Source organism: Tenrec ecaudatus, chromosome 7 (assembly GCF_050624435.1).
Source record: "Tenrec ecaudatus isolate mTenEca1 chromosome 7, mTenEca1.hap1, whole genome shotgun sequence".
NCBI lineage: Eukaryota > Metazoa > Chordata > Mammalia > Afrosoricida > Tenrecidae > Tenrec > Tenrec ecaudatus.
In genome coordinates, this window is record NC_134536.1 from 150362541 (window position 1) to 150389508 (window position 26968).

The 26968-nt window shown below is 38.1% G+C and overlaps 1 protein-coding gene across 1 annotated transcript in view; it reads left to right on the forward strand.

Annotated features, from left to right (window-relative positions):
* The window catches only part of F13A1 (coagulation factor XIII A chain), a 295105-nt gene that overhangs the window by 63157 nt on the left and 204980 nt on the right, over nt 1-26968 (forward strand). The window contains exon 3 of the mRNA XM_075554127.1: nt 2473-2724. Within this exon, the coding sequence (XP_075410242.1) occupies nt 2473-2724 (252 nt within the window). The remainder of the gene's footprint in view (nt 1-2472; nt 2725-26968) is intronic.

Consider the following 26968-nt stretch of genomic DNA (forward strand, 5'->3'; position numbering starts at 1 on the left):
AGCTGTGTGAGCAGGTGGATTGTTGTGGTGGCAAAACCAGTCCTCTGTTAGGTCTGGCCTCAAATCAGGCCTTTTTGTTACCTCTAAATAGAAAGCTTGATTAACAGTCTGACCTGGTGGAATGAACTCCAAATGCACTATCCTCCTCACATAAAAAAAATGATCTGAATCTTTGCGTTTAGTTGACAAGACCAGTAATGACCTTGCGGGGGGAAAGTCTGGGTCACTTGGGAGCTGTTCTTCCTAAGCATGACATGGGCATGTTTCCACTCAATGCTCTTTTTCCGAGTCAGAACTCAAGGCACAAATTTTACAAGTGCATGAATTTTGTAGACATTTTCATCCATTCAGGAAGTTGACAGACATCCAGCATGAGGTTTGCATCAATCAACATTTCACTGCTTTGGAAAAACAAGCCAACAAACAAACAAAAAACACTTGCACACTTGAATTTTCCCACAGTGCTGTCCTTTTAAGCTGTAATCAACATCACAACAATTTCTGTGGCATTTTTTCCAGAGCAGGAAACAACATTTCGCAGTCACACGCTGTTCTCTTAAATCGGCCATCACAAAATTTGAGGTTCAAGTGAAGCAGCTTTTACAAAAAAAAAAAAAAAAACCTTTTTACCATCCTCTCTATGCCGAGCAATATTCCTCCTAAAGAATGTTTTAAAGACCTCAATATTTGAAGAGGCCAAAATAAAATGCTGCTTGTTTTAATGTGGAATCCTCTATCTGTTTTACATAAATCCTGTAAGTTAATAAGTTTTACATTAGAAGTTCCTTCTGCATACAGCCAAAATAATTTGCAGACTTCCTTGCATGATTTGTATTGTTTTTTTTAAATAAAGAATCATTAAATACTTTTAATATTGTGGACTTTTTGTAATGAGATATTTTCTCCAGTTTCTTGTATTTATGCATTTAATTGTCCTATAAATAGGGAGCCAAGAGATCAAGGATTAAAGAACGCTATGGGGCTGACTTTCTACACTCAGAAAAGAGGTTGATGTTCAGAAGCTCATTGATAAAATTTAGTTCTGAAGCAAGCACGATGAAAGAAGAATGTAGTCTAAAATGGCGGCAGAAAAGACACATCAGAGTTGCCAAGAGATGTTTTCTACATAATGTCTGATATGACTGAAAATATAGCAAGTTGCTCTGATTTTTGTTCTTCTATTAAAACGACCACTGCAGTAATCAACTATATAATACACATCAGCAATTTTGAGAAAAGTATTTAACTTGATTTTTCTTTGAGATAAATAGATTATTATCCGTATTTACTAATGAAGAAAATGGAAGGTAATGGGGATTTATACTTGACAAATAGCTTGCCATATGATGCCAAGCTAAGAGGTAGCAGAACCAAGACTCAAAACCATACAATCTTTCCCTGAAATCCTGAATTCTTACCCTTTGCCAATGGCATAAGCCAAAATCTCTAATTAAATTGGCAATAAACCCATTTTAGTTAGTTTTAAAATAATTATATACAGGTATAGGCTACAATATAATCTTATCATCGATAGTATCATTATAAGAAAGAAATTATATTCAGGATAAATAAACACCAATTGCCTTATGGCCCTGAAAATAGTATCCTATAACTAAATGTACTTTTATCCAATAAAACAATGCCAACTCTTTAAAGGGTACAATTTAGGGAAAATAAATTCTGTGGGTTTTGTTTTATTTTTATATCTTAATTAGTTTATTCATCTTATTTGAGATCATTGTCTAAATAAACAAAATCCCTATAAGTGTTTTCTTTTTGTACTAACAATTCACTGCCATTGAGTCAATTCTAACTCATAGTGAAACTTTCTTTTTGTAGACATGACAAATTTGAGAGTCAAATTTGGGGAAATTGCCTATGGTCACACAGCTAGGTGGCATAAATAGATTCTGTGGTGTTAAATGGTGTGTCAACTCCCAGGTAGGGATGCAGTGAGACCTGTCAATCAGATCACAGCCTGTTGGTACTTCCTTGGGGGTGTGGTCTTCTCACAAGAAAGACCCAAGAAATGTCCATTTCCACTCTGCACTCTTTCTGCCTGCTGAGACCTTTGGAGAGCTGCCCAAGCTCTGTCAGACTTCCACGCGCCTTGGATCCACAAGACTCTGCACCCACCGGCCTGTGACCTTCCTTCATTCTGAATCATTGCATGTGCCTGTGTGTGTGTCTGGAGAGGGACTTATAGACTAGTATTGGACTGATGGGCTTGAGTTGGACTGGGGGTGGAATCATTTCTTGTTATATAACCACTTCTCAATACAAAACGTTTTCTTACCCATATTTGACCATCAATGGATTCGTTTATCTCATCGACCTGACCTAACACAGAATCCAAAGCCACATTTCAAGTCTAGTGAAGGATTAACCCCTTTAGTCATAATATAAGAGAGATTTTAAAAATTTTAAGTGGTTTGAAATACCTACTTAATACTGTGTTCTTTCTTCACACAGGTCGGTACCCACAGGAAAACAAGGGCACGTACATCCCTGTTCCGCTTGTCTCAGAACTACAACAGGGGAAGTGGGGGGCCAAAGTTGTCATGAAAGAAGATAGATCCATCCGGCTGTCTGTTCAACCATCCCCGAAATGCATTGTGGGAAAGTTCCGCATGTATGTGGCTGTCTGGACCCCTTACGGCATAATCCGCACCAGCCGGAACCCAGAAACGGACACATACATTCTCTTCAATCCTTGGTGTGAAGGTAAGGGACAGACATACATTTCTCTCATGTATAAACAATTGTTCAGGCATTTTCAACATATCTGTTTTTGGAGGGATAGCAGGATTCTGGAAGAAATTTACCTTTTCAACATACACAAATTTTTGTGATAAAAACAAGGATAGATATGTATAAGCTTTGCTCAATGTGGATGTATGAGGGTAAACCTGTGTATGCGAAGTTAATGTTCTCATACATTCATTTCAGCAATTAAAGATTGCTCAAAGTTGCAGAAGTTGATTGTGGTAATTTTATAAATCATGTGTATAGAATGGCTGATTTTGTTTTATTTTGTTTAGTTTGGTTTGTTTGAGATCAACTTGTTTGTCGCTAAAGATTCCAAGTTCTTTTTTTTAAAAATCATTTTATTGGGGGCTCATACAACTCTTACCACAATCCAGGCATCCATCCACTGTGTTAAACACTTCCCCTCATCATTCTCAAAACGCTTGCTTTCTACTTGAGCCCTTGGTATCAGCTCCTCATTTGTCTCCTCCCTCATCCCTCCCTCTCCTCCCATGGACCCTTGATAATTTATAAATTATTATTATTTTGTCATATCTTGCCCCATCCGATGTCTCCACTGTTGGTCCCCCAGGGAGAAGGTTATATGTAGATCCTTGTAAGTAGTTCTCCCTTTATAACTCACCTTCCCTCCACACTCCTGGTCTCGCCACTCTCACCACCAGTCCTGAGGGGTTCATCTGTCCTGGATTCCCTGTGTTTCCAGTTCCTATTTGTACCAGTGTACATCCTCCGGTCCATTCGGATTTGTAAGGTAGAATGGGGATCATGATAGTGGTAGGAGGAAGCATTCAAGAACTAAAGGAAAACTGTATGTTTCATCGTTGCTATACTGCACCCTAATGGCTTATCTCCTCCCTGCGGCCCTTCTGCAAGGGGATGTCCAATCGCCCACAGATGGGCCCTGAGTCCCCACTCCGTACGCCCCCTCATTCACAATGCTATGATTTTTTTCCAAGTTCACTTTAATTTTAATATCCTCCCCCGCCTTTTTTTAAAGTCACTCAACCATTAGGTTTGAGGAATAAGGAGAGATTTTTTTTGTTTTTTAGTTTAAAAAAAGAACAAAGTATATATACCTATTATACCACCCATCTCAAGAAATGAAATTCAAAATATCCAACAAGCCCTCCATATATGCGCTTATATTTGTTCCCTATCCTTCTGCCATTCCTTGCCTCCTCCTAGTCACCTAAGGTTTTCTATTTGTGTATAAGCCACTTTTCTGCTTTGTTTTTCCTTATAACAATGGTGGTATTAAATATTTATCTTTGCAAGGGTCACGGAGTTTTCCAAGCACAATGTTTGCTACTTTGGGCCATGTCTTGTGGTGTTTAAGAGAGTTGTCATTGTTTTGTATCAATGCATAATATTCCATAGTATGAAGGTACCAGAGCTTATTTATCCATTTCTCTATAATTATGATTTTTGTTTCCATGTTTTGTTATTATGAGAATGGCTGCAATAAGCATAGGTGTGCATATATTTGTTCATGTCGTATTCTTGATTCCTTCAGGGTATATGAGCAGTAGAGCGACTGTGGGATCATAAGTACTTGTACTTGTATCTGTTTAAAGAACTGCCCCTCTGATTTCCATCATGGCTGTACAAATCTACAGTCCTATCCGCAATGGAAAAGCATTTGATCGCTATACATTCTCTCCAATATTTATAATATTGTTTCATTGAGTTGCCAACTATGTCAGTGTGAGGTGATACCTCATTGTAGCTTTAATTTGTATTTTTCTTATTGCTAATGATCTTAAACCTTTGTTCATATGATAGTTGGCTATCAGGATACTTACTTTAGTAAACTGTTCATGTCTTGGGCCTATTTTTTATTGTTATTTGCATTTTTCTTGCTAAGATGTAGTTTTCTACAGATTTTAATCTATAGAAAAGTTTACATGATGCTTTATTACTATTTTTCTCAACCTGTAAGTTTTCTATTGACTCTTTTGATGAAGTCTTTCAATGTGCACACAATTCATAGTTTTAGTAGCTCCCAGTTCTTTATTTTGTCTTCTATTTATGGTGTCTATATTTTTCAGTATGTTTAGGAGTGTACTCATGCCTTGTATTAGGGTCCTTAAGTTGTCCCTATTTTTTCATTGATTATCTTTGTTATTGTGCGATTTATGTTTAGGTCTTTGACTCGTCTTGATTTTGCTTTCACACATGGTGTAAAGTATGGGTCTTTTTTTAATTCTTGCTGGTAAAGATAATTTTTTTCAGTAGCATTTGTTGAAAAGGCTAGCTCTTGCCTGCTTAATGTGTTTTAGTCCTTATTAAAAAAAATAGATGTCTATAGGTACTTGGTTATATTTCTGGGTTCTCAATTCTAATTCAGTAATCTTTATATCCATCATTGTATAAGTACCAGGCTGTTTTGATGACTGTGACTAAATAATAGACTTTAAGGTCTGGGAGTGAAAGGTCTCCTACCTTTTTAATAGTGTCTTATTTAGCCTAGGTTTCTGTCTTTTCCATATAATATTGGTGGTTGCTCTTTTCTATTTTTTCAAATATTGTGGTGGGATTTGGATCAGAATTACATAGAATTTGTAAAGTATTTTGGTAATATTGGCATTTTCATAAGGTTTAATTTGTCTATCCAGGAATGTAATCATATATATGATTTGTGTAAGTTCCTTTTGATTTCTTAAAAGAGTATTTTGTACTTTTCTTTGTATAAGTCTTTTGTTTCTTTAGTAAGATTTATTCCTAAATATTTTGTCTTTGTGGTTACTGTAATTGGTTGTATTCTTTTGGTATCTTAGTATCATCATCCTAAACATACAAAAATCCAACCGATTTCAGTATGTTGACATTATAGCCTGCTACACTACCAACTTTTTAAATTAGTTTGGGCAATTATTTAATTGAATCTTTGGAGTCTTTTGGGATTATGTCATCTGCAAATAAAGAAATTTTATTTCTTCTGTGTCTATGGGGACGCCATTAGTGTCTTTTCGATGTCTTATGTTTCTAGCTAAACTTCCAGGACGACAAAAAATGAACGTGGTTTCTGTTTGAAGAAAATATGATTTTAATTTCTTTCTATTCAATGAGATGCATGTTATTGGTTTCACATATATGGCTTTTATGATGTTGAATAATTTCCCTTATATACCTATTTTATTGAGTGTTGTTATCAGGATTGGATGTTGAATTTTATTAAAAGCTTTTTTCAATCAGTTGACATAATACATGGTTCTTTTATTTAGTTTATGTGATGGATTAGATTCATTATTTTTCCACTATCAAACCATCCCTGCATTTTTGGTATGAATCCTACTGAAATGTAATGCATTACTTTTTTGATGCTTACTTGAATTCTGTTGGCTTGGATTTTATTGAAGATCTTGGCATCTATATTCATTGGAGACATTGGTCTGTCATTTTCAATGCCGGTGATGTTTTTGCCTTGTTTAGGTATCAGAGTTATAGTTGTTTCATAAAATGAGTTTGGTATTACATTGTTCATTTGCATATTGTGGAGTAATTTATATAAAATTGTATTAAGTCTTCTATAAATGTTTGATAGAATCCTCCAGTGAAATCACCTGCACTCTGACTTTTATATGTTGAGTGGGTTTTTTATGACTATCTATTTCCTCTCATGTTATAGGCTTGTTGAAGTTTTCTACATTTTCTGTGGTAATTTAGGTAAATAATGCCTTTCTAGAAGCATATCTGTTTCTTCTAGATTTTCAAACTTGCTGGAATTTTTTTCATAATATTGTGATTATATTTTTATCTCACTTGATTCTCTTGTAATGCCATCCATTTCATTTCTTATTCATAGATTTTGCTTTTTCTCCTGTTAGGTTTGCTTTTGTTTTACTTTTTAAAAGAATTAACATCTTTAACTCTGACTGCATGAAAACAGAATAAAATCAACGCTTTCTATCGGGAACTTACTTCTCTAACTTGCTAATTCAACAGCAGGATACATGAATGTTTAAGGATACTGTAATTTTGTTTATATGCATCTCAACCCAACAACTGCCATGGTGTCAATTCTGATTCATAGGGACCCTATAAAACAGAGTAGACTTGATCCCCAGGATTTCTAAGACTGTAAATCTTTTTGGGAGCACACAGTTTTGTCATGCTCCCTCAGAGCAGCTGGTAGGTTTGAACTGCTGAGCTTGTGATCAGAAGCCTTGCACTTATCCCACAGTGCTACCAGAGCTTCTTGTGTATATACACAGTAAATATGAATATCACAAGTCCTACCTTTTAGTATTAAAATATGTAACTCTGTAATAATTATAATATTTTAAAACATAGAAACCCTCTTGGACAGAGTAGAACTGCCCTCTTGGGCTTCTGAGACTGTAAGTCTATTGGAATAGAAAGCCTGATCTTTCTCTTGTAGTGTGACTGGTGTTTTTGAACTGCTTACCTTGCAGTTAGCCCAAAGTGTAACCTACTATGCCATCAGGGTGCCTTTAGAGTTTCTAGGAGTCAGCATTGCCTTGATGGCAGTGAGTTTGAGTCTGTTTTGCTTGTTTTTTAAAAAATTAGGATATGAATTAATCTCTATTATGATTTTGAGTCTTCCTTTCTGTCTGCTGCAGAAACTTAGCCTCGTCACCAACAGCAATATTTACAAGTTGAGTTAAAGTATCAGTCACACACAGAAATTTCTCCCCAACCCCATCTCTCCTCTTCTATCTCCATCTCCTACACTGGCTCCGATACTTGATATAGGGCAGATTTTAATTTCTAGACATAAGTGGATGACAATGTGGCTTCAGCACTGATAAGGCAGAGCTCAGTTTAGGGAACAAGACAGTGATAAGCTGAAATAGGGTTAAATAACATTTTGTGTCACTCTATTCTAGTACATTTCTCTTTGCATCTTTCAAAATGAGTTCATGCTAATACTGATTAAGAATAACCCTTTAGTGAAAGTTGCATTTTGATCAGGATAGTCCTGATCTAGAGATAGATAGTAAGCAAGCAACATGTTCTATCCATATATAGCATAGATCTTGGATCATTCTGACCTTTTGAATGATCTTTTCCAGTGGTTTTGACAATGACACCAAGCTAATCAATCCTATACCATCCATCATCTCATACCCAGAGCTCCTATCTGTGTTATAGATACTCAAGATTAACAGCATCATGTGATATTGGCTGGGCCTATGAAACGCAAAGGTGCCATTTACAAAAATGAAAGGGGCTGATGGAAGTAGAGGCTAGATATAACCTGAGATTTTGTAAACATTAACCTGGAGATATATAGATTCTCAAGTGGAAGCGACAATGGGTAACTAGATAGGTGAGGTAGTAAAAATTAGGAATGGAAGTTTGGGAGCTATTTGCCTTAGGGAGAGAAAAACAGAGGACAAAGGAAGTAATATTGGGCCCTAAAGATTTCAAACATTCAGATGTTTGGTAGAGAAGGAATCAGCAAAGAAGGTAGGGGAAAGAGAGGTATGTAGCAGGTGGCCCATTGTAAGAAAGATGTATTTTTAAAAATCCATAGTTATGAAATAAATAAATCAGGAGTCTGTTATTGACTTTCTTTGCATTGCAATAATAATAATAAAATAATAATATTGCAAGCTTCAATTAATGGCCCAACACTAGGATATTTAGATAATAATATCATTTACTTGAGCATTGTTTTGGCCACGGTTTTTCTGAAGCATATTGTCTATTAAAAATTCAATACCTGTCTACATGCATTTCAACTTTTGTGGCCACTTTTCTAGAAATAAAAAGGTGAAGTCACAATGCTTTATAGAAGAACCAGTTAGGAGGCATCTAGTCTAATAACCCCTGAATTAGGAATGAAATCTTTGGGTGAGTGGTTTTCAGGAAGTAGGAAAATGGCCATTAACAGGGGGATAATAGGAAAAAAAGGATGAAGGTGCATGTTTTCTAGATTCTATGGAAGAATGGTGAGTTCATTGGCATGTCAGTGCTGCTTTTTTTCTTAGTGATGTCAAAAGGAAGCTCATCTGTTGAAAACAAGAAAGGAAGAGGGCCTATTACGGGGTTTGATAGAGGAGATATAAGATTTTTGAGAGTGGATAGTGATATTAGAGAAGCAGGACAGGTGGATACTGGTTCCTACAAACAGATGGGAACTGCCATAATCCCTTTAGTGCCGTGACTAGTGAAATTTTAAACATGTCTGCAAATCCAGTGGAGATTTTTGTCTTTACTGTCATCTCAGCCTCTGGAAATCCTATTTTCCACAGTGTTGACACCAGCACCAATCCAGGGGAGAAACTCAATTCTTCTTCACATTCAATAACTCTAACAAAAACAGTCACAAATAATCTGTGAATGTGGTAGACATTAATTGAAATTTGATGTGGGAAATGAGAGAAGGAACCAATTGCTCAGTGGCTCTTAAACTTAGCCCACAATGAAGCCTCCTGGAGGGCTTTTGGAAGCACATATTTCTGGGCAGCACCCACAGTGAGTAGGCCTAAAGTAAAGCCCGAGAATTTGCATCTTCAACAAATTCCCAGAAGATGCAGCTGCTCAAGAATGACACTTAAAGGGCCACTAGACAATATAATAATCATACAAGAATTGTTTTATACTGGGTTGACTAGACAAACAAATCCAAGGACACTCATATATGTATAAGAAAGAGCTGCATATCAAAGACTAATTGTATATTAAGAAAGCAGCCCAGCCCCGCGTAGAAAATTCCATAATTACAATTTTAGGCCATCAGCCTGGTACTAGTCCATGAATCACTCTTCAGATGCATGCAGCCACATGCAATGATGAAGAATACAGAACAATCACAGGCTGGTGGGTGCAACGTCTGTATATCCAGTGGTGGTAAAAGCACCACCAGACCTCTCTATGCGTGTCTCTTGCCCTGTCTCTATGTGGCTTGCCAACAGGAAGGTACAGCAGAAGAAAGAAAGAAAGACAGGAAGTTCTTAGACTCCTCATGAGCAGGCCACCTCCACAGGAGGTGTCATCAGGCTGTGTGACCTGATTGACAAGATAAAGTCCACCCCTTCACTTTATCAAGTTGACATGAAATTATGTAATTACCACAAGAATATTCACAGAAAATTGGAAAGGATCATTTACTCTGAACGTCCCTGAATGCCCTTTTGCTCACATTTCTCATGACCTCTTTATATCCCTATAAGCAGACATCTTCCAGACATCTTCCAGGTATTATTTATGAAAGGAAGAAAAAAATCACCGTTTCATCTTCTACATTGCGTGATCCTCCAGACCTAGCAGCCAGAGTGTAACCTGAAATCTGCATGAAGGATATCCACTTTTACTTTGTCTGACAATCATTTGCAGCTCTGTACTTCCTTGTACTAATGCAGAGCAGGGGACTCTGGGAGGTATGGTCTATCAGCGGGAAAATAGGACAAATGAGATCGGTAAAATCATTGCCAAGTGGAAGAGAAAACACAGGAAATGGAACAGCCAGGCCTCACAAATCAAAAGAGGAGATGAGCGAAAGTGCTCAAAGCACTGCTTTCATTCAGAAGTGAGCTCCAAGGTGAGGTTGGAAATAATACCAGCGTGAGTAGTACTTATTGATGAAAGCATGCTCAGCTTTGCTCCTGGGGTCCTGCAGCCTGCTTTGCATTCATAGACAATTTATCCTTCTTAATCACTAAATAATGAATGAGAATCAATAGCAATACCACCAGTGAGGGCAAGGGTACAGGCAGGGTTCTTCTTTCTTTCTTTTTTTTTTTTGTAATGCTAAGTGGGCTTCATGTCCATTCCATCAGGGAGCCCTTCCCCTGGGTGTTGGAGACCGAACTATTTCCACAAAGGCAGCAGGAATGAGTTGGGCGTTTACAGTGAATTCATTTTGTCTTTCTGACCACTCTGGAGTGCTGAATAATTGAGCACCTTTCACGATTTAAGTTCAGGATTTGCCAGACGGCCAGTCTTAGCATTGATGACAAATAGTAGGTTCTCAAATATTTAAATTTCTGATCATTGCACTCCATACTCTGGGGCAGTATTTGGCTATTGTTTTGATTTGGTTGCTCCTCAGTCATTTTCAGTGTCCAGATAACGTGTTTGCCATCCATTCCACATAAGAGAGTTTCCCTTTTCTTGTTGTTAACTGCTGTTGAGGTGGCCCCTAGCACAGGGTGACACCATGCACTGCTGTGGCCCACACGGTTGCCTTTAGTTGATTTCCTTTATAGTCTGTTTTATTATGGAAGCCCCTATAGTATCATACAAACACCAAAGTCTCCACTGACATGGGTGGCGACTGCACATGGGATGCATTGGCTGGGAAACAATGCTATGCTAACAGGACTGAAGGCAAGAATTCATTGCATCATCAAACTGCTACTGCCTCCCAACCATCACACTTGATGTTAACAAGCACTGCACGGAATGAATAATCTCGTGGAAATACTTTTTAGTTATACCACATTCTATGATCACAGAAGAGTTTTACATCTATTCCCTGATTTTACCATCTTGACAACTTAAAGGCCTGTGTGAGTGCATTGGAATGTGCATGGGTTTTCATAGATTTCTCAGTCTTAGGGTCTGACATGAAATCAGCATCTAGTACTTTCTAACAATTTAACCAAAGTCACTTTCCTTTAAACAAAGAAATAAATTAAATTTAAAGCAATCAATAAACTTCCTAATGACTTGGATGTTCTTAATAGAAAACAAATGTGGTCAGCTTTTATTTTGTTAAGAGATTAATCTTTATAAGATTTGCTTTTGTGATCAAGCCTGGTCTTTCACACCGTTCAGTATGGAATGAAAAATTCCACTGGGACTACTATTTCTTTCTTTAAAAAAATCATTTTATTGGGGGCTCATACAACTCTAACCACTATGTATACACACATCAATCGTGGCAAGCACATTTGTACATTGATTACCTTCATCATTCTCAAAACATTCTCTCTCAACTTAAACCCTTGGCATTAGCTCCTCATTTTCCCCCTCCCTCCCCATTGCCTCCTCCCTCAAGAATCACTGATAATTTATAAATTATTATTTTGTCATATCTTACTTGCACTGTCTGATGTCTCCCTTCACCCACTTTTCTGTTGTCCATCCCCCAGGGAGAAGGTTATATGTAGATCCTTGTAATCTGTTACCCCTTTGCACCCCACCCTCGCTCCACCCTCCTGGTATCGCCACTCTCAGCACTGGCCTAAAGGGACCATCTATCCTGGATTCCCTGTGTTTCCAGTTCCTATCTGTACCAATGTATGTCCTCTGGTCTAGTCAGATTTGTAAGGTAGAATTGGGATCATAATAGTTTGGGGTGGGCGGCTGGGGGAAGCATTTAGGAACTAGAGGAAAGTTGTATGTTTCATCATTGCTACACTGCCCCGACTGGCTCAGCTCTTCCCCATGACCCTTCTGTAAGGGGATGTCCAGCTGCCTACAGATGGGTCTTGGGTCCCCAATCTGCACTCCTCCTCATTCACAATGATTTGATTTTTTTTGTTCTTTGATGCCTGATACCTGATCCCTTTGACACCTCATGATCACACCAGCTGGTGTGCTTCTTCCATGTGGGCTTTGTTGCTTCTCAGCTAGATGGCCACTTGTTTACCTTCAAGCTTTTAAGACCCCAGACACTATATCTTTTGATAGCCGGGCACCACCAGCTTTCTCCACCACATTTGTTTATGCACCCGTTTGCCTTCAGCAATCATGTCAGGAAGGTGAGCATCATGAAATGCCAGTTTAATATAGCAAAGTATTCTTACATTGAGGGGGTACTTGGGTGGAGGCCCAGTGGGGACCACTATTTCTATGGACAATAATAACCAGCATTCTTTCTCCTGAAGGCACTTGAACCCTGAAGAGATTTTATATCCTCGGGTTAACCCAACTAACCAACTGCCATCAAGTCGATTGGGACTCATAGAGACCCTATTTGACAGAGTAGAGCTGCTCCATTGGGTTTCTTTGGGTGTAAATCTTTATGGGAGTAGAGAGCCTCATCTTTTTCTTGATGGGCTCATCCTGCTGAATTTGTGGCTAGCAATCTATCATGCAACTACCCTCATGCCAGGGTTATCAATTTTCTTAATTCACATACGATGATATTTTGTGTTAGTAATATTAATATGTATTAATAAGTGTCAAGCTGTTTAATATCGGAGAAATCAACACCAGTTAACATCGCATGCTTCACTAAAGTGAAGTATTTCCAGCCATGACTTTAAAAAAACTAAACTCACTGACACTCATAGCAACCCTATAGGACAGGACAGAACTGTCCCTGTGAGTTTCTGAGACTGCCACTCTGCAGGAGTGGACAGCCCCGTCTTTCTCCTGCAGAGCAGGCTGGTGGTTTCAGACTGTTAGGGGCAAGTTAATTAAATTACCACTACTTTTTAAGTTGATACTTCTGTATGGCTTGCAAATGACGGTCCTTGGGAGAAAAGAAATTCCCCACCCTGGAAATAAATTTGAACACATTGATATTATACACTTCCCATTCCTAGAACCTACAGAAGATGTACCTATCAGCTTCTAAATAAGGGGTAGATATTCATGTCTACCCACAGGTAACTGGCTTGGCCTGCCCTGGCAATCTCCTTGTGATAATTGTGCTCCTGAGTAGTGAGGGTATCAACACTTGTGGAGTTGTAAATTCACAACGAATACCCACAAATGTACCTACTAATAGCTTTCTGTTTGCCAGAAGCCTCCCCAATCACAGAGTCATTTAACACATTATATTTTGTGTTTTATGTATAGTATATTTCACCCACATAAAAAGCAAGATGAAAAGATATCTCACAAAACACACAAGGTCTTCACGCTTGCTTGTGCAGCTGTTGCAACAGCTTCACGGATTTCCTTTATTATTTTTAAAATTTTTACAGTTGTCTTTATGGTGGATTCATTGATCTCTAAATGACTAACTATCAACAATAGCTGCACACCTCAATCTGATTATCAAGCAATTCAACTTTTTCTTGCAATATCATGACTTTTCTTGGCTTCTTGGGAGCATTTCCAGCATCACAAGCGGTAATTTGTTTGGGTCCTACGGTGTTATTCTAGGTTGATGATACTGCAGTAAACACAATGAAAATAACAGGAGGCCCAAAAGAGATCACTTGTGACTACCATCTATAATTTACCAGTATGACAAACTGCTTAACTGGAGATCATTAGTGTCACACCGTGTTTAAAATAAAAATGCACGTGAAAGTGGACTCGTGCAATTCCCATTCATCTTGTTCAAGGATCAAGTGCACATGGTTGTGGTTTCTGTTCTGGCTGCTGAGCCAATTCTGACTCACAGCAACCCATTAGGACAGAGTAGAACTGGCCCATAGAATGTTCTAGGCTGTAATCTTTACAGGCACCGACTGTCAAGTCTTTTCTCCCATGGAACAGCTGAGGGACTTGAATCACCAACCTTTAGATAGCACCCGAGTGCTTAATCATTGCACCACCTGGGCTCCTTGACTTGTATATAGTACAGTAATATTATTTATTTATTCACAACCATGAAAGTCCTAAATTAAGTTTGGGGACTATGGAAACAAAAAAGTGTAACACAACCACTGTCCTCATATAACTTCCAACACAAGTTTTTAAAAAATAGTTACTAAGAAAAAAATCATTACAGTTTGTAAAGTACAGAAATTAAATCAGGGAACAAAAAGAGCAACAACCAGACCTAATGGGGAGATGTGGGGGGTCAGTAATTTATCTTTGTATTCTCTGTAGCCCTAGAAGGGTCTTTGCATAACATAGTAACAGTGAGTGAAGATTTGAGATTTTCACTACAACACCAACTTTCTATTTAATAAATTACTATGGATTGCACATCCCAGTGTGAGTCATTCAGAGACATTAATTGTTTGGGGCCAAACAAGCATCAGTCGGTGTGGCTTTGTTGCACTATAGTCAAAAGGAGGCCAAAGAGCTCAAAGTTCATGTCCATTTCTGTGGCATACATATAGATCCAAAGCTGCTTATGAGATGTTTCTGGAAGCAGCAGTGTTGAAAATGTCTAATCCGCATCACATTCATCTACCAATCCATGCAGTTCATAATTCCTTACATGGGAGCCTGTTATTCTCTTCCAAATATGTTTCTAGTCAATGTCTCCATGGATGTTTGTTTTGGGAAAATGGGATCTTTATTGTATCCAGATTAGCACGGGGCTTATCATAAAACACATGCTCAAGTAACAGTTACTGAAGTGAATAGATCACCACCAACCTGAGAAGCAGGGAGAGGGTTATCAGTGTCATATTTCAAGAGGCTCCATAATGTTACATACAATTCTCAAGGTCATGTAGGAAATAAGAGAAAGAGCTGGACCTAGAATATGGGTGCTCTGACTGGGTCAGGGTAAGCTATTTGTGTAATATATGTACACCTATTTGTGTAATATATATGTATGGGATTGATATTTCAGATAATCAGTTTTGTGTTTAAAAATTTAAACTACTTATAATCCCACCAGTAGATTGCCCTCCTCTTCTCGCTCCCTTGATTTCTCTTCTCTCTCTTGTGTATTACTGGGGTCTTCTTCACCCACATTAATATTTCTGTTAACTCTACAGCCTATTTCTTCTTCTTCCCTCCCTTCTCTCCAAAAGTGTTCCCACAGTCATGGGTATAATGCTTGCTGAGCAAGAGAAACAAGAGCTCAATGGTCAGCTAAAAGGTATCTATGATCTTCTAATCAAGTTTAGAAAGCCATGCCATTGGAATAAAAAAAGTAAAACAAGGTTGAGATTGAAAAGATCTTTTTGTATGCATTTTTTAAAACATTTTATTAGGGGCTCATACAACTCTTATCTCAATCCATACATATATATACATCAATTGTATAAAGCACATCTGTACATTCTTTGCCCTAATCATTTTCAAAGCATTTGCTCTCCACTTAAGCCTTTTGCATCAGGTCCTCTTTCCCCCCCCCCCCCCCGCTCCCTCCCCAGAACCCCCTTCCTCATGAGCCCTTGATAATTTATAGATTATTGTTTTGTCATATCTTGCCCTATCCGATGTCTCCCTGCAACCCCTTCTCTGTTGTCTGTCCCCCAGGGAGGGGGTCACATGTAGATCCTTGTAATAAGTTCCCCCTTTCCAACCCACTCACCCTCTACTCTCCCAGTATCGCCCCTCATACCCCTGGTCCTGGAGGTATCATCCACCCTGGATTCCCTGTGCCTCCAGCTCCTATATGCACCAGTGTACAACCTCTGCTCTATCCAGACTTGCAAGGTAGAACTTGGATCATGGTAGTTGGGGGAAGGAAGCATCCAGGATCTGGGGGAAAGCTGTATTCTTCATCGGTGCTACATCGCACCCTGACTGACTCATCTCCTCCTCTAGACCCCTTTGTGTGGGGGTCTCCAGTGGCCGACAAATGGTCTTTGGGTCTCCACTCTGCATTTTTAATGCATCTAACAAGGGCACAAACTCCCTTAGAGGATATAACTGCTAAGCAAAGAAGTGCTGACATTTTCTTTGACAGAAACACAAAGAGCTGCTTCATGAATAACAGCCTATCTTTTTGAAGAAGTTTCAATACACTAAAAAGCCTCTAATCAACAAAACTGCCAAATTAACATACATCAAATAAAAGTTTCAAGCCAGTGTTACTTGTACTGCAACATGTTGATGTTTGCAGGGAATGTACCATATACACTCGAGTATAAGCTGACCCGAATATCAACTGAGGCACCTAATTTTACCACAAAAAAGTGCTAAATCTCGGCTTCCACATGAGTATACAGAGTAAGCTGTTCAACTCTTGGAAAACCTTTTGTCTGTGTTTCATGAACTCACTCCATTCCAAAGTGACCAGATGGCAAAGCACAACCTCTAGAGTGTCTGTATTAAGCAATTTTTCGGACAAATGTGTCTTTGAGAAAGAATGTGCAGACTCTGGAAATGCTGTTCTTTAATTTGCTCCAAAGTTTCACAATTCCCATAACCAGCAAGTGATCCCTTCCGTGCCCATAGCACTCCCTGCCTGCATGACATGCAGCCTTTTCTGATTTCCTTTGAGATGCAAAGACATATCATGAGGACATGAATGTGGAATGACATTCTTAGACATTCTCAGCCACCTGCTCAAAGAGTGATTGCCCTCACCCGGCCCGGCTTCAGTCGCCCCTCTGTAGTGATGCTAGCTATTATTTGGAAGGGAAGCCCAAAAAGGACATCTCTGAGGCTACAGAGATGATTTCATATGGCTCTTCTAGCCCAGGTCTCTAACCCCCACCAAATGACCTTTCTCTATAGGGGTAAAAAGGTGAAGGAAGATACTGATAGGATTCACCTTTGAGTAATTGTGAACAGGCATCCCTGCAACTCCGTCCTGGTGTGTTTAAAACGACCCTCGGTGATGCAGGAGGATGGATCTTATTACCAGCAAGAGGCAGAAGTGGAATGTGTCATCTGGACCCAAGATCCATACACAGGAAACGTCCTGGGTCCAGAGGACAGCGATACCATCAGAGGAGCAACAGCAAAACCAGATAGACTTTCCAAGCCACAGAGCAAGTTAGGTTGAGTGCTTTTGTGCAGGAGCCTGGCTTGCCTCTTGGCACTTAATTGAGAAAGTTGGGCTTGCTGACCCATGGAAGTGGAGCTGAGCGCCTTCAGACTGAGGCTGCCTGGAGCAGAGCGCCTCTTAATTCAGGGAACTTGATTTTCTAACCATTGGAACTTCAGCTGGTTAGACTGGTAATAAAAAATCAACTTGAGTTATGACTGACAGTAGAATGGTATGCCCCTTTGGGTACTTATTAGTAGACCTCAAAGAACTTTGTAATGTGTCCCGATAAACACCTCAACCCTGAGCATTTCTCACTGGCATTACAATTTGTTAGCTTCCTTAATAAATACTTTAATCATGAATTGGGTCTGAGTGTATCTAGTCTTTACCATGGATATTAGAACCTAGAGATCAAATAGAGAACATTAAGCCCACTCAGATGACCTACCCCAAATTCCTCCCTTCCCTACCAGAGTGACACATCTGGCCTGTAGGAAGGGGCCAAACCATTATTTCTTCTAAAAGGATTAGAAACTAGACAGAGCCCTAACTTAAACTGTTCAGCAGTTTCTTCACAGGGAAAGTTTGAATGACAGCTTTCTCAGGACAATAATTTTCTCTGATCCTTGAGTTTGCTTTACTAGGCGTAAAGCTAATAACTTTGGAAAAGATACTTGATTTAACTTTCAAATACATGCAAATAAGAACGAAAGTTATCAACCCATGTGGTGATGAATAACCCACCTTCTCCCAAAGAGGTTAGACAGGTAATCAGCTGAGCATTTACTTCCACATGTTTGTTATAAATTTTCCCTGCTTTCCCCAGATAGGGAAAGGGGTAGCTTCCCAGGATACCTGAAGTCAGCTCTATACGTGTTCTTTTTCCTTTTTGTAACTCCCTCTGTTCCCTCTGGAGGAACAGTAAAATAAATGAGATCATCTTTCTTTACTACTTGCCTTGCATAAATTGTTAGTCACTCTGAAATGGTGGTTATTTATAAGATATTTTGAAAGTCTTTTTTGGCAGCAGACTCTGTGGAAGTGAATAGAGCCATTATACCCTGTTCCCCAAAGTTAGGTGTAATTTTTTTGCCTCTCAAATGTGATTATTTTAATGGTGTTTTTGCCAAAGGCCAATTAGCATAAAAAAGTTATCAATAGCTCCTACTATTAACACCATAGCTACATAGGAAAAGATAATGTCCTTAAGTGAGTTCAAACTCCTTTCTAACCCATATAGATTAGAGCATAACTTTACTCCACAGCTTTTAGTGTTTGATTTTTCAGAAGTCATTCACCAGGTCATTCTGCAAAACACTTCTAGGGGGATTCAAACCTCTACTCTTCTGATTTACAACCCACCACATTAACCATTTACCCCAGTCAGGGATTCCCTATGAGCTACCCAGACCTGGATTATCCTATCGGTGTGTATACATTTGGTAACTGTAATTCACCATTCATTTGTCAATTTGTAACACTACAGTGGCTATCATGTTGCTATGATGGTCCAAGTTATAATATCGACATTTCAAATATCAGCAGGGTCACCTATGAGAGACAGTTTTCAACAGAACTTCAGACTAAGACAAACTAGGGAAAAGAACCTGGTGATCTACATCTAAAAATATTGACCACCTTATGAAGACTATCAGAACACTTTCTGATACAGTGCCAGAAGATGAGTCCCTCAGGTTAGAGGATGCTCAGAATATAACTAGGAAAGAGCTGACTTCTCAACATAGAGTCAACCTGAATGGGCTGTCTGTAATAAAGATGTAGGGATTTTCATTTGCTGATGTGGCATAACTCAAAATGAGAAGAGACAACTACAGGCTTGATTAGTATTAGAATGTGGAATCGTTGAAGTATGAATCTAGGAAAACTGGAAGTTGCCAAAATGAAATTGAACACTTGAAAATGGATATCCTAGACGTTAGTGAATTAAAATGGACTGCTATTGGCCAATTACAATTGAACAATTGTGTGGTTACTATGAAGGGAATAAAAAATTGAAGGTGAGTAGAATCGCAATCATTGTCAATAAGAACTCTAAACGTCTATCATGAGGCATAGTGTTATTAGTGATATGATAATATTCATACTCCCACAGGGAAATTCAGCTAAAGGGGTTATTATTCAAATTAATGTATCAACTACTAAAGCCAAAGATGAAGAAATTTAGGATTTGTACCAATTTCTACAATCTGAAATTTATCAAACATTCAACCAAAAAGTATCTACAACTACTGGTAATTGGAATGTAAAAGTTTAAAAGAAGTATCAATAATTGGAAAGTGTATTGGTAATGGAAACAACACTGATGTAATTTTGTAAAACCAAAGACTTATTTGTTGAAAATACCTTTTTCAAAAACACATGCAGACCTTATCAAATGGGATACAAAGGAATAGAATTGACTGCATTTGTGGGAACAGAAGAGAGAAAGGATCAAAATCATCCGTCAGAAAACCATCCTGGGCTGACTGAAGAATATTCTATCTGTTGCCTATATGCAAGTTTATGTTGAAGCTGCAAAAATAATTTTAAGTCCACAAAAGCAAAAACTGCAACCTTGAGAATATAAACAAAATCAATATTGAAAACCAGGCAAATTGTGGAATAGCATCAAGAAAACCATACATAAAGAAAGCAAAAGGTCATTTAGGATAAAAGATAAGTCAAAATTAATGTCAGAATAGAATAGCTAAAAGGAATGGAAAAAATAATTACATAAAAAACCAACCAAAAACTATGTAAAGAACTGAAGAGTTCAAAGGGCAATTTGAAAGGATAGAGTGATATATTATAATGAAATGCACAAAGATCTGGAGCTAGAGAACCAAAAGTAAAGAGCACACTCAGAATTTCTTGAGCTAAAAAAAGTGAAGATAATGCTCAAAACTCTACTTGTCTTATTGAAGGAGTCTGTGAGCAAAATGTTGAACAGTGCAGCATGCATCAAAAGAAGATGGAAGGAATACAGTCACTGTGCCAAAAAGGATTGGATGACTTTCATTTTAACTGATCACGAACTGATGGCATCGAAGGAAAACCAAGTAAAATGTTTTGAGGAAGATTTACAATGCTCAAGGTAGTCACTTTTCTATAATAGAACACTTCAAAGATGGTTACCTGGCCAACTGGCTAGAAGAGATTTATATTTGTGCCCATTCCAAAATAAGGTGGTCCAATAGAATGAGAACGTTATCCAACAGTGCCACACATAAGTACAACCTCCTGAAGACAATTCTTAAAGTGTTTGCAACAGTGCATCAGGTAGTGATAACTAGCAGGAATTCAAGCTGGGTTCTAAAGAGGGCACGGAATGAGGGGAATTATTTCTGATGTCAGATGGGTCTCGCTGAAAGCAGACACTACCAGAAAGATGTTTACCTGTCTTTCTTTGACTATGAAAAGATATTTGACTGTGTAGCTCCTACCAAATGATGGAAAATGCTGGGCATACGAGAAATATATTGAGTGATGCAGGAAATATCAACAGATGATAAAAGGAGTACACGGAATCATTCCAACAAATATAATTTGTCAACAGTCCACCACTTCAAGAGGTACCATAAGACCAATACCCTAGAGATTTTCTATTCTGTTCCAATGGTCTGTACACCTGTCGTTACAGAAGCAACATTGTTTTTACTCCTGTGACTGTGCAGTGATTTTGGAAGTCAAGTAGAGCGAAGCCTCCTACTTTTTTCTTCTTAAGGAATTATTTGATTGTCCTAGATTTCTTCTCACTCCATATGAAATTAGTAATTAATTTTTCTATTTTTTTAAAGAATGAAGTAGGGATTTCGATAGGAATTGAGTTGGATTTCTAGATTGCTTTGAGTTGTATTGACCTCGTCACAATACTAAGCCCTACATATCCATGAACATAGGATACACTTCTATTTGTGTGTGTCTATTTTAGTTTCTTGTAATAATGTCTGGTGGTAGTTTTATTTGTACAGGTCTTTAGTTTCTATGGTTAAGCTTATTTCATCTTTTGTGCAACTACTTACTGTAAATGGTTGTTTTCTTAATGGCTCTTTCAGAGTTCTTTTTGTTAATATACAGGATTCTGATTGATTTCTGCTTCTTAATCCTATATCCTGCTCAGTTGCCAAATCTTTCCTCTGTATCCAACCATCTTTTTGATGAGTCTGGGATTTTTTACATATAAAATCATATCATCGTTTTTCAAATAATGAGTTTCAGTTTTCTTTGATCAGTTGGATGCCTGTGATTTGTTGTTGTTTATCTAATGGTTCTGGCTAAAACTTTCGGCACAATGCAGAGATCAGGGCCATTTTTGTCTGGTTCCCATTTGCTGGGGAAATGCTTCCAGTCTCTTACTGAGTGAGATGATGGCCATTGAATTTGGTGTGTGGCTTTTGTTCTGTTGAGAATCTCCCTCCTATTGTTATTTTGTGGAGGGTTTTTGTTTTGTTGTTTCCAGGAATGTATGTTCCATATTGTCAAATGTCTTTTCAGCATTCGTTGTGATCATGCGGTGATTTTTTTTTGTTTATGTAGTGGATTTCATTGTTTGTTTTTCTAATGTTGAAACATTCTTGTCCCCCTCATACTCCCACTTGATTATGATGTATTGCTTTTTGTTGTTGTTTTATTATTGATTTCTTTTTTTTCATTAAATCATTTTATTGGGGGCTCATACAACTCTTATCACAATCCATATATCCATCCATTGTGTCAAACTCAGTTGTACATTTGTTGCCATCGTCATCGTCAAAACATTTGTTTCCATTTGAGCCCCTAGTATCTGCTCCTCATTTTCTCCCTCCCTCTTCACTCCCCCCTCCTCCATGAACCCTTGATGATTTATAAATTACTATTATTTTGTCATATCTTACACCATCTGATGTCCCCCTTCACCCACTTCTTTTCTGTCCATCACCCTATATATAGATCCTTGTAATCTTTCCCCCTTGTCCCACAGCTTCCCTCCAACCTTCCGGTATCACCACTCTCACCACTGTTCCTGAGGGGTTCATCTGTCTTGGATTCTCTGTCTTCTCACTTCATATCTGTACCAGTGTACATCCTCTGGTCCAGCCAGATTTCTAAGGTAGAACTGGTATCATGATAATGGGGGTGGGGGCAGGGGAGCAGAGGAAGCATTTAAAAACTAAAGGAAAGTTGTATGTTTTATCATTGCTACATTGCACCCTGACTGACTCTTCTTCTCCCCGCTACCCCTCTGTAAGAGGATGTCCAGTTACCTACAGGTAGGTTTTGGGCCCCCACTTCGCACTCCCCCTCATTCACAATGATGTGATTTTTTTTTTGTTCTTTTTGTCTGTTACCTCATCCCTTGGACACCCTGTGATCATACCAGCTGGTTGCTTCTGCCATGTGAGCTTTGTTGTTTCTCAGTTAGATGGCCGCCTGTTTATCTTCAAGCCTTTAAGACCCCAGACACTGTGTCTTTTGATAGTCGGGCACCATCAGCTTTCTTCACCACATTTGCTTATAGTTGATTTCTATTGGCCAGAACTTTGTTGAGTATTTTGCATAAGGGATATTGGTCTATAGTTTTCTGTCCCTATAATGTCTTTCCCTGATTTCTCCTTTTCCTTGATACTGGGTAATTTAACTATGTTATGGTAGTTTTTCTTTTAGAGTCTATCCTCTTTGGGGTGCTCTCAGTTTCTTATATGGTTATTTTCTCCAAATTTATGGTGTTGGGAAAATGCTCTTCCATTATTTCTTGTACTATTTTCTCTGTAGTCTTTTTCCTCTTCTTGTTCCAAGATTCCAGTGATACTTGAATTGTTTCTTTTGATGGTATCTCAAAAGATCTCATAGGCTTTCTTCAGAGTCTTTGAATTTTTGTTGATTGTTTCTCTTATTGATTGATTATCTGTAAACTCACTAATTTGATTTTTCTTCTCTTTGATTTTCTGATTTAGCTCTTTTACCAGGTTGTCTAATTGGGTTATCTGATTTTTTTTTCTGGAGATTTATTTGGGGTAGGTTTTCTAGGTTTGTTTGTTTTCTTTTTTTCTCTCTCATTATTTCCTCCATCTGTTCAAGCATCTAAACATCATTTTCCTGAATTCTAGTTCTGGTATTTCCAGGGCCTCTTCAGTACAATTTTTCGAGGCTAAGTGTTGTTTATGGCTCTTTTTCTTGGTGTGTGTGTGTGTGTTTCTGTAGTATTATAGTTCAGCTATTTGTCTTGGGTGGACTTCTGGGTTATATGGGGCCAGTTGACTATTTCTGGATTGCTGGAATGACTGGGGCCTTCATTGTTAGATGTGAGGACTGTCTGAGACTTTCTTACCTGGATCTAGGCTCTGCCAGGAGCTTCCTTGTCATGTTGCTGTGATCGTTGGCGTCTTCCTTGATGGGAGAGTGGGACATCTGGGGCCTTTCTTGCCTGGGGATCAGGGAGGGCCAAATATTTCTTTGTTGGGTTTCAGGATGACAATGACATATCTTGCCAGATACTTAAGACAGGTGGGACCTTTTGTACTGGGGAATGGCTGTGGCTCTCTTTGCTGGGTGGAGGGGTGTCGGCGGGCAAGCAGGCAGTGATGACTAGAACATGCTTTGCAAGTGAGTCAGGGATACTCAGAGCCTTCCTTGTGTGGGACAAGGATAGTTGGGCTCTCCATGGCAGTTCACATGGGTATCCAGGGCCTATTTTCACAGGTTTTGAAATACCTTTCTTGTCCTAGGACAGGGGCTGCCTTTCCCAAACTTGCTGCAGGGACAGGGATAGCTGGAAGCTATCTTACAGGACCAAAGAAGCCTAGGACCTTCTTGCTGTTGCTAGAATGGCTTAGAGCCTTCCCTGCTGGGGGTGGGAGCAGGACAGGTACAAACATGATAATCCTAATAAGTGTACATTTAATTAGAAAATAATAGCATTACTTTATTGTGTGTTTTCCATTTGAGAATTATATTTGCTCCCTTTAGTCACTGAAAAAAATCCATTGTCCTCAAATCAATACTGACTCATAGAAGCCCTATAGGACAGAGTAGAACCGCCTCTATGGGCCTCTAAGATTGTAAATATTTATGAGAATTGAAAGCTTCATTCTCCTGTCAAGCAGCTGGTGATTTCACTTGCCGACCTTCATGTAGCTAGGAGGCCCACCAAAAATAAATGATCTATGTAGAGGCAATGGGTGATATAGATTCTTGATTAGCCTCTTTTAAGCACTCTTGTTTCCCTACTAAAAGGTATCCAGATTCCTTAAAAGAAATTGCTGATTATAAATAATTTCCTTTGACTTGGATCAAGAGGCAATGCACATGACAACAGCTGTCAGAAAAATAAATTGCGTATTGCTTGGGAAAATTCATGAAAAAAATTGCTTTAAAATTCTAAAAGAACGGGATGCCACTTGATGATTAAGGTGCTCCTGACACAAGCCATAGCCTTTTCCATTGCATCAAATACTACAAAAGCCAGCCAATGAAAAACAGAAAATAGAAGATTGACTCATTTGCACTATGATGTTGGAGAACATAAATTGAATATACTCTGGACAAATCAATCTTACAAGTAATTCAACAAGAATATTCCTTAGAATCAATAATACTGAGACTCTGGCTCTCTTACTTTAGACATACCATAAGGAAAGACCAGTTGCTAGAAAAAGCCTAAATGGTTTATGAAATAGAAGGTCAGTGATAATGAGGGAAACCCTCAGTGAAATGGCCTCAACATTAGGCACAACCTTAGAAAAAAAACACAGAAATGACAAAGGATGTCTAGTCACTTTGTTCTGTTATGCATTAGTTGCCATAAGGTAAAAGGTACTTGACAACTAGGTAACAAAGCATCACAACATATTTCTTCCCACCAGAAAGATACACAAGCTGTCAAAGATGACAGTGGTCATGAGAAAAGGAATCGGAAGCCAATCTAAGATAAGGATGGAACAATTTAAATACCCCAAATTGTAATACCTACTAAGTATTATATAAGTAAACATGCAAGTATTTCAATAGTCATAAATTCTTAAAGACTTAACAAATTCATTAGTGACATTATAGAGTTCTGGGGACACAATCATTATCTCCAAAACTGAGAAATAAGGCAAGATGTGTATCCAGTCCTCCTTATACAACTGTGCCTCAAGGCAACAAAATAATTGACACTAATAAATGCAGAAGGAATGACAGAATTAGAATATCACCGTTTTGTAATCCCTAATGAATTAACAGGTCTACGCTAAAATCATTAGTTAAAATGTTCATGGGTAATTTCATAATGGATGACTAAGACTAATAAAATGTAAATCAATTAAAATGTAAACAAAACCAGGCATTATTTATTTCCTTAAATTGTGACTTAAGAACTACCAGGTATGCACCAGTATACAGCCTCTGTCCTATCCAGCCCGGTGCATATGAGGGTTGGAGGTACAGGGAATCCAGGGTGGATGATACCTTCAGGACCAAGGGTGTGAGGGACGATGCTGGGAGAGTGGAGGGTGAGTGGGTTGGAAAGGGGGAACTGATTACAAGGATCCACATGTGACCTCTTCCCTGGGAGAGGGACAGCAGAGAAGGGGGGAAGGGAGACTCCGGATAGGGCAAGATATGACAAAACAACGATGTATAAATTACCAAGGGCATATGAGGGAGGGGGGAAGGGGGAAGGAGGAGGGGAAAAAAAAGAGGACCTGATGCAAGGGGCTTAAGTGGAGAGCAAATGCCTTGAGAATGATTGGGGCAGGGAATGTATGGATGTGCTTTATACAATTGATGTATGTATATGTATGGATTGTGGTAAGAGTTGTATGAGTCCCTAATAAAATGTAAAAGAAGAAAAGAGAAAAAAATGAATAGGGCAAAGACTGTACAGATGTGCTTTATACAATTGATGTATGTATATATATGAACTGTGAAAAGAATTGTATGAGCCCCAATAAATTGTTAAAATTAAAAAAAAAAAGAACTACCAGGTATGACTTATAAAGTGTTCTTGACAGCCTCCTCAAATACTTTGAAGCTGAATGTGATCACTTTCCAGATGGAAGTTATTATTTAATAGAATTTACTTATAGGAGGTAGAGGAATGTATTATATGACATAAAGGGAATAGAATATTCAGGAAAATTCAGAATATGGAAGTTCATATATGACAAATTATTTATATATGAAAGTTTGTGGCTTCAAAAAAGGTGAAAGTAAGATATATCAGTAAAATCTAACATACAGACCTTGATTCTAATAAGCTATAAATATTTATTTTTAGACATTTAAGGAAATGTTATTAAAGGTTAGAAATTGCATAATATCAAGGGCCTTTAGTTGATTTTATTAACTATCATTAATGACATTCTATGTCTGTATTAAATATGTACAGGTAAATTTTGATATTTCTTTGAATATTCAAAGCAAAACATTTAAGGTAGAAACAATATATAAGGCAAATGTGACACAATTTTGAGTAGTGTATCAGATATTCATTATGCTACTGTTTCTACTTTTGCATTTATATGAAATAAAAATAGTTTAAAAAGGGAATGAAAGAAAGTTTACATTAATGGTAAGGTACAATTTGTTTCTCGTTGGTTCTAAGGATTCAATATTGTAAGGACAAAATAAATTCCATGCAGATTTTTTTAGAATCCTAGATATGTCTGATTTAAAAGTTTATCAGAAGGACAATGTTTTAAAAATCCACAAAATTAAATGTTGAAAAAAGAAGAAAAA